Genomic DNA, 9,307 nt, shown 5'->3' with positions numbered 1-9,307 from the left:
CCCAGCCTCATACAAGGTATTTCAACAGGCTGAAAACTATAAGCTCTAAACAAGGATAAATTTAAAAGCAAATCTAAAAATAAAAATAAAAAGCAGAGCATAACACAGAGGTTCTGAAAAGTAATTCATCTGTTCTCCCCATTGTCTGTTCTCACCATTGTGTTCCCACAGCTGTCTTGTTCAAGGCCTAAATTATTCATATAGATTGTAAATATTCTTTATTTGTATACGGGGTGAGGTGAAAAAAACCTGCCAGGGCAGGTGCAAGACCTGAAAGAACCCCCCTTCCTCACTCTTTTGGATACCTGTGTTCATTACAAAGAAATCACCACCACCACCCCACATACACTCACACACACCAGAAAACCTTCAAGAAGTGCCTCTAGTGGTCATTTCTGGGATACGATGAAACATATTGCTGTACAAAAGAGGGGGGTTGGCAAAGTGAACTGTGTCATTCCTGAGGTGACATGGCAGCAGAGGAGGAGTGTCTCTCCTGAACTCTATAAAAGGTCAGCTCTCCAGCACCAGGAGACAGACAGGCTGTGCTCCAACTCCAGGCTACAGGTGTTGCCTCCCAGGATCCCAGATGGATTTCAGCCGTCGAAGCTTTCACAGAAGTCTGAGTTCCTCCTCACAAGGCCCAGCACTTAGCATGAGTAGCTCCGTGTACAGGAAGGGGGGCGCGCATCGCCTGGTGGCTGCACCCAGCGTCTATGGTGGGGCCGGAGGCCACGGCACTCGCATCTCTGTCTCCAAATCTGTAGTGAGCTATGCGAGTGATCTCTCCAGCGGAGGGGACCTGTTTGCTGGCAATGAGAAACTGGCAATGCAGAACCTCAATGACCGATTGGCAAGCTACCTAGAAAAAGTGCGGTCCCTGGAGCAATCCAACTCCAGACTTGAATTCCAGATCAAGCAGTGGTATGAAACCAACGCGCCTAGCACCGTCCGGGACTACAGCCCCTACTACACGCAAATCAAAGAGCTGCAAAATCAGGTAAGTCATGAGACCTGTGTTTTCTACATTACTGTTTAGTAGTATACTAGATTAAGGGAGTGAGTGAATGCTAGGTGAATTCAAACACATGAAGCAAATTAGGTTGAATTTTATAACTGGAAAATGTGAAAAAATGTGTTTTATCACGTAGCATTAGTGTAAACAGGATGAGCTTAACCCACCTAATTACATATAAAATGTGATAATCTTATCATCCAAAATTACAGTCTGTGTCTTTGTGGTGGCTTACAATACCAGGTCTTCATGGAAAGTAATCTTACTTTTTTAAAAGAACTCCAAGGGTTTCTGTGTGAGTTTCCCACTAGTCTTCACCAACTTTGAAGACTCAGATCAATTTAAAGAGATTTTTCTCTTTTCATTCATATAAATGTTACAATTCAAGTGTCATCCTGTTATGGGTATAAGTAATAAAATGGTTCAGAGTGGAGACAGACTACAGACATTAATAGTGTCTGTATGACTGACAGATGGCTGGATGGTGGGTGGCGGGGTGGATGGAAGGAACAGCCTTTGGTATGTCCCAGGCTAGTCTGGACCGCTCCTCTCTCCTGCCTCTACCTCCTCAGTACTGGGATTAGCCACCAGGCACAGTTTTGCTAAGTGGATTTTTTAATGCCCTGTTTAATTATCTGCTGACCATCATCAAGCATTTTATAAAGCACTTCAGCAATAATAAAATATTCTATTGCCCCCAATTCAAATTTATTACAGTCACATCACAATCTGTTCCTGTGTGTCATCCAAGACAGGTGGGGTTCTCTCTCCCTCTCTTTACAAACCCAGTGGAGTAGAAATGGGAGACTTTGCTCCTGGCTGGCGAGGTCAAGCACAGAACACCATTTGCTTTGCTGCAGCATTCTTATCTAATCAAGGAAAGTGTCCCTTTCTGTTTTGCTTATATTTAAAATGATTACCCTTTAGAGCAAAGGCCATTGACTTCCCATAGGCCTCTTTTCTGGAGCTGTGTTATAGGTACCAGTGCAACCTGATTCAAATTCACAGAAACAATCGGCTCAGGAAGCTAAGGTGATTACATCAGCCTCAACAGGGCGTTCCTGCAGGCTTTTGCTGAAACACATTAAAAAGTATTGTTCACTAGCACCCCTCTCAGGGTTGGGGCTTCTGAATTGACTCAGGATTACCCATAATACCTCGGAGCAGCCATTAGTGCCTTCTAGCTGAAAGCCTCTCTAGGGACCTCTCTCCAGGAATAGCCACTGAAAGAGAAGTGTCATTCTCGTGTCTTCTAGAAGTAGACTTCTAGTCTGCATGCATCCTAAAGAATACAGTGCTTGTCTTGCAAGCACAAGAACCTGAGTTCGGTCACCCAAACCCAGGTTAAAAAAAATTGGAGAATGATGGTGTGTTCTTGTTATCCCAATGTTGGAGAAGTGGGGACAAGCAGATCCCTGGGGCTTGCTGGTCAGCCAGCCTGACCTACTTGATGAGAGGCGATGAGAGACCCTGCCCCTCCCCTAAAAAATGTGGACAGCACCTAAGGAATAGCATGCAAGATTGTCCTCTGACCTCCACATGTATACACCTGTACATATGAGCGCGTGCGCACACACACACACACACAAAGAGAAAGAGAGAAAGATATACAGACAGACAGACAGACAGAGATCCAGGGTGTGTCCATCCTTTCATTCTAGTGCCTAATGCCTACCAAATGGCAAGTTCTCATTCACCAACTATCTCATGGACACTAGCTGGGTACTGAGCATCACACATAGAAGAATGTGTGCGTAAATAAAGGGCATGGACCAAAGCAACTGTCACTCAGGTAAACCCAGGAAGGCTGTACAGAAACAGGTTCACTGCTAGCACTGGAGGATATCACTGAAGGCCCCCTTGAGCTCACTAGGTGAGAAGGACTAACAACGATGTTCCAGGCATGACACTTAATAATGTTCAGTGATATGAAGCGCAACTTTCATGGGTCAGACCAAGAGTCCTGTTTTAACTCCATGGCATTAATACCTGTGTCACTGCATTAATAAATACTTGTGTCACTGCTGCGCTTACTTATTCTCACATCCTGGAAATGGACATCACTTCCCATGTAATTACAGTTGTCTCTGAGGAAAAATAAAATCGTTTTAAACTCTGGCCCTGATGAAAATGCCATTCTTTCTCTCTCTTATGCTTTCCAGATTAAGGATGCTCAAATACAAAATGCCCGATGTGTCCTGCAAATTGACAATGCTAAACTGGCTGCAGAGGACTTCAGACTGAAGTAGGTTCTCTAAATCACAGTGAATATATAGGTGTGTGTGTGTGTGTGTGTGTCTGTGTGTCTGTGTGTGTGTGTGTTGGTTGGTTGGTTGTCTTGTTTTTTGGTTTTTATTTTTGAGATGGGGTTTTGCTACGCAGTCCAAGCTGGCCCCAAAATCAGCATCCTCCTTATTCAGAATTACAGATGTTTGCTACTGTACCCAGCACTGTGGTAAATTTTTCTGAAAAATAAATCCTTTTAGTAGTTTTATTCTCATTTATTTAGCATGTATATATGTATGTGAGGAGGGGGGAGAGAGCGGGAAAGGGATAGGAGAGGGGCAGAGAGATGTGGAGGTCAGAGGACATTTGCAGATGTCTCATTCCATCACATCTGGATAAAATTCCAGATGTCAGGTGGACAGTAGGTGCCTCTGCCTGCTGGACCATCTCATTGGTCCTGAAAAATAATTCCATTTAGCAGCCTTTCATCACACTTTGGATGTGCATATTATTGTGAGCTAAGAAACTTCTATTACATTATATCAGAATCTTAGGGATTAAGGGCTGTTAAAAGCTATGTGATCCTGCCCAGAACTCAGAGACAGACATCATTCCCAGGATGCTAAAATTTGTTTACCCACTATTGTTTCTGAACTTTTGCCTCTTCACCCACTTAACCTAATTCTATCATTCTGAGTAATAACAAAGCAACCCAGAACTCCATTTCTGAACACACGTCATTCTGTGACGTGAGAACCACACGTCTCCACTGGGTGACCCTCCACAGAATCATCCCATGGAGCCATGTGGCCGCCATATCACACAGCCAGATTCCATGGATGACTCCTGTACCTCCCAGTGGGCTAGCGTTTTACCATCTCATCCAGCCAACCCAAGACCCAGATCCAGCCAATGATTAATACCCTTGTAATTCTGTTCACCTTCTTAGACACACTCACGTGATCACATTCCTTCCAAACTGCTGAGCGGTAGGGCTTCCAGGCCCCAGTCTGTAGGGCGTGTCCACACTAACAGCACCGCATTTTAGAAGGACAGGTTTTGATGCTAGCAGAGATGAGGAAGACGGAGATCAAAAGGTAGACCTGAAGGTGAAACAGTTAGATTCGTGAAGCCCAGTCCCACTCGGTCAGCAGCCGTCCTGCTGCGTTATCACTCGGCTTGCTTTGGTGATTTGATTTGTGTCTTTGCTAGAAGACTGTAGAGGAAAAGAGATGACTAAGATGACTCACATTGTATGCATCTGTTTAACAAAATAATAAAAATAAGTTCACCCTGTAAAATTTATGTCTGTGTTGTTAGTTTCTGGAGTGTTTGAGGGGGTTGTTTGTTTGATTTTTTTTTAACTTTTTGGAAGGGGTTTGTTTTGGGCTTTTAGCTTTGCTTCCTGTTGTTTTTGCAGCGCTGGGGATCAAGCCTAGGACCTTATATGCAAACACTCTACCACCCAACTATTTCCCTAGCTCCTGCATTTATAAACTTTTCAAAAGTTACATCAGACTGCAAGTGAACAGAAATATATAGATATAAATATAGATAGTCTTATGTGAATGGACATTTGCCTGCATGTATACCCTGGAACTGGAGTTACAGATGGTTATGAACCACCATATGGGTGCTAGGAATTGAACGAGGGACCTCTGCAAGTGCCCTTAGCAACTGAGCCATCTCTCCAGGCCCAGTGACAGATTATACTACAGAATGAGTGATCTGGTTCCCAGGTTCTTATTAATTTTTCACAAATATGTGAAGGGGACTGTTAAAAAGTACAGGAGTTGGTCTATCTTACATTAAATCATCTCCTCTATAATGGCTCTAGGAGGACTGTTATATTTGCATCTTAATTCATTCCCAGGTTTGAGACTGAGAGGGGGATGCGCATAACTGTGGAAGCTGATCTCCAAGGCTTGAGCAAGGTTTTTGATGATCTGACCCTCCAAAAGGCAGACTTGGAAGTTCAGATTGAAGAACTGAGCAAGGACCTGGCCCTCCTCAAAAAGGAGCATCAGGAGGTAAGAGCTATGCAGGAAATGTTTAGGGAATGATGAGACAGCTCCGAGAGTAAAAGAATAAAAATGAGAGGAGGAGAAACAGGAAGGAGAGGTTACGGTGACAGCGGTGCTGCTCACGGTGATGAACACAATGTCAGTCACGACAGCAGCCCTAACTTCTTGGCATGAGGTTTCTCTCAGTTAAAAAACGAAAAGTGGTGCTCGGACCACAGGAAGCCTGCTTCCTGTTTCCTTTCATCTTTATTCGTGCCAAATAAAAGAAGTCCCAAGATTTATGATGTCTTTTCCTCCCAGCCTGATCTGAGAATATGTTTCAGACTAAACTCAATCAGAATGTCACTCTCCTAGGAAGTTGATGTCCTTCGCCGGCAGCTGGGTAACAATGTCAATGTGGAGGTGGACGCTGCTCCGGGCCTGAACCTGGGAGAGATCATGAATGAGATGAGACAGAAATATGAAATCTTGGCCCAGAAGAACCTACAAGAGGCCAAAGAGCAGTTTGAGAGACAGGTAATTCTAGAATGCGAACAGATGTGCAGCATCGTTCTACGGGAGAGAACCAATGTTTTCTTTCTCCTTTTCCGTCCTTCTGTCTTTCTTCTCCCCCTCCTTTTCTTGCCTTCCTTTCTTCCATCCTCTTTCCTTGCTCATTTTTCTTAATTCTTGGAATTTTAGAGTGAAGCTCTGCAGCAGCAAGTCACTGTGAACACGGAGGAGCTGAAAGGAACCGAGATCCAAGTCACGGAACTGAGACGTACCTACCAGAACCTGGAGATAGAACTCCAGTCTCACATCAGCATGGTGAGCCCCTCTGGCCTCCCCTGCTCCATCTAGTCTGTGCTGATGGGGGCCTGTGTTAGAACTCTGGAAGCACAGACCCTGTAAGAAGTAACCTTTCCCCTTGCAAAGCCAACAAGGAAACAGGCCCAACAGCTAATAATAACTACAACACACAAAGAAACCAAGGTGAGGGCAATGAACTGTACAAATACAGAGGAAAGAGTAGATCTTGAACATTCCACAGGGGAAGTCACATTTATCCTAGATCTTAAATCAAAGGTGAGCTTTAAGTTAGGAAAAGAGTAGGGACATTGCAGGATAAGCAAACACCAGCCTACAGCAAGCTATGCCAACAAAACTACCAAGTTGACTCTATGGCATTCTGCTTCTGGGGTCAGGGATAAAGGAACATACTAGTCTGGATCATGTCAGTGTAGTGGAAAGAAGAGAGACGTAGCTGAACTGTGGGGCAGCTCTTAGAGTTGATTCTCAAGGGGGAAATAAAACCTTCTCAATTTTGCCTGCATTTCATCAGCCAAAGAATGACATGATCAGTCCTGGCCCCCAAGCTTTGAGGGATCGAGTCCTCCACTGACACCAAGAATCATATAGCCAGGCCTGCCAAAGGCATGGCCTCTTCCCAGGGCAAGGAAGTAAATGTTGACCATGAGGCACAGTGTATCACCCTGAGGAAAACAGTAGGCCCAAAGCTCTAACAAAAGAAACAAAAATTCACAAGATGGCAGGCATAGCTGGCTGGCTGGGTCTGTCTAGATGGGAAGAACGAAAGAGCTAGAAAAACATGTAGGGCTCAAAGGCTGCAAAAATTCTTCCCAAAGACAACAATTACACCCTCCTTGTCTGTCACTCTCAGAAAGAGTCTCTGGAGCGCACCCTGGAGGAAACCAAGGCTCGTTACGCCAGCCAGCTGGCAGCCATCCAGGGAATGCTAAGCTCCCTGGAGGCCCAACTGATGCAGATCCGGAGTGACACCGAACGCCAGAACCAAGAGCACAATATCCTCCTGGACATAAAAACCCGGCTTGAGCAGGAGATCGCTACCTACCGCCGCCTTCTGGAAGGAGAAGATGTAATGTAAGCACCTCGGGATATGTGCCCCTGATTGTTTGCAGCTCCCTTTCTCAAGGCAATCCCCAGCACAAAGGCAATTTAACACTGAGAGATGAAAATATACCAGAGTATAAAACACCCAACTATCAATAGCCTTTAAACAAGGTCTTGGGGCAGACCCGAGTCAGAAGATGGTTCTCTGAGTGATTAATTCTTATATATTAAATCTTGTGTTGAGTGTATAATTGAATGCATAATATCCCTTTGAAAATCCTTGCTGACTGCTCATGAGTTAAACCAGAGGCCACGGAGGCCCGTGGGAGGTGGTCTGTAAATGAGCAGGATTGGAGCAGCCGCCTGCAAGGATAAACCCATGGACACGAGGAGAACACAGATTTGAACCTCCATCTTAACTTTATTCTTCACTATAGAAATTTCCAAAAGAGGACAAGTAGGTCGGTTTGATACTAGGTGCTTTTCATGTTAAAAAGTAGAGCACTCCAGGGTGGAATAAGCATGGTCCAGGGGACAGAAATAGGAAAATAACATTTAGCTGCCCAGCAACCCAGACTTCTGAAAGCAAAAGGATGAGGAGGGAAGCTTCCCGGCTTTGACATGGGGATAATGCTTACTTCCTCTTTCTTTCTTTTCTTTTTGCTTTAAAAAAAATGACTACACAGGACTACAGAGTACCAGCTGAGCACTCTGGAATCTAGGGGTAAGTGTTCTACACATGTGCACTTATCCCATATGCAGGAATCTCAGCAACCCTCTGGCAACTGTCTGCCGCTGAGGAATAGTCAAAGGTCCTCAAAAGAACCAGGTTTCTATTTATTTACCTGTCTGTTTATTTACTTATTATTTATTTAGTGGGTCTCTGCATGTATGTGCGCCCATACATGCTTGTGTGTATTATATGTGTGCATGCATGTGTGCCCCGTGTGTGTGTGTGTGTGTGTTTGCATATGCCCATGCCATACTGCACATATGAAGTCAGAGGACAGCTTCATGCATGCCATCACATCCAGTTTGCTTTAAAATAAATAAAAAGTGGGTTTCACGACCAGAACTCAGATCCCCACACTGTTTTAGTAAGCGCTTTACCAACTGAGCTATCTCAGCAGCCCCAAGACATCAGGGTTCTGAAAAGCTTGTACCTAACGGAATCCATCTAAGTGGGGATCTTGGCACACCCCCTGTGACAAGGCGATTTTCTTAGCCTGTGCTATTGCAAAGGCAGCAATCCTGGAAAAGAGATGTACATCTAAAATGTGAATTTCACTCAAGATTGTCTATTTCTATCTGAGGTGAGAAAGTGAGGGATAATTTATAAATTTGAGGAGAGTGATATATTGTCTGTGCTTTTTTAAAATATATAAACCAACATAAGACTGTATAAGAAAAAGAATAGGTTCAGGGTTTCTCTTCTAGGAAAAGGAAATAAATAAAAACAGCAATAATTGAAAGCTGAGAGGTATAACAGGACAGCCATGGTTCCGAACCAACCTCTGATGTTTAACACACACACAGATATCAAGAAAACCAGGAAGATTAAGACCGTCGTGGAGGAGGTAGTGGATGGCAAGGTCGTGTCCTCCGAAATCAAGGAGGTGGAAGAGAGTGTATAACCTGCGCCGAGGGGAGGCTGCTCCAGCTGAAAATGAAAAAAAGTGGCCGTCAGAAAACATCAGCACTGTGTAGTGATTACGGTGGATGGGGCGTCTATTTACCAGTCTCTGTAATTAAATATAAATGTTCTCACTCCGCGCTGTAAAGTGCTTGCAAGATTGAACCCAGGGAGTACTAGAATATTTAAGCATCATCACTGCCATCTTCATTACAAGGCACATTCATCACAAGCCTAAAGCTCTCTGTTGGAGGAGTTCTAGCAAACTGCAAATAAACTTCCCAATGTCTCAGTTTTGGTTTTGTTGTTTCTGAATTGCTAAGGCCCCCTGTGGGGATTCCATGGGTTCTCCATGGAGGCAACTTCCTAGATAATCTCATTGGATTTTGTTTCCTTTTATCAGGTCTTTGCCTCCCCCCCCCCACCTCCTTGTCTTTGCTGCCTCTGGTAATTCAATGTAGTTCTTTGAATAATTTAAAAGAATTTCCAATCACAGATGCTGAACAGAATTGAGTGTTGCTTTATTTGGTGAATCTGGAGCATGAGATGTCTCTCACA

General features: G+C 44.2%; 1 protein-coding gene across 1 annotated transcript; it reads left to right on the top strand.

Annotated features, from left to right (window-relative positions):
- Window positions 1–524: 524 nt before the first annotated feature.
- Window positions 525–9,041, top strand: Krt20 (keratin 20). Its single transcript, XM_005075981.4, has 8 exons — window positions 525–1,000; window positions 3,178–3,260; window positions 5,115–5,271; window positions 5,620–5,781; window positions 5,947–6,072; window positions 6,926–7,146; window positions 7,803–7,840; window positions 8,653–9,041. The coding sequence occupies exons 1-8, from the start codon at window positions 590–592 to the stop codon at window positions 8,748–8,750; spliced, it is 1,296 nt and encodes a 431-aa protein (XP_005076038.1). The 5' UTR covers window positions 525–589; the 3' UTR covers window positions 8,751–9,041.
- The last annotated feature ends 266 nt before the right edge of the window (window positions 9,042–9,307 follow it).

This window comes from Mesocricetus auratus, unplaced genomic scaffold (assembly GCF_017639785.1).
Source record: "Mesocricetus auratus isolate SY011 unplaced genomic scaffold, BCM_Maur_2.0 Super-Scaffold_100007, whole genome shotgun sequence".
NCBI lineage: Eukaryota > Metazoa > Chordata > Mammalia > Rodentia > Cricetidae > Mesocricetus > Mesocricetus auratus.
The sequence above is the reverse complement of the archived record's forward strand: the minus strand, read 5'-3'. Positions and strand labels throughout refer to the sequence as shown.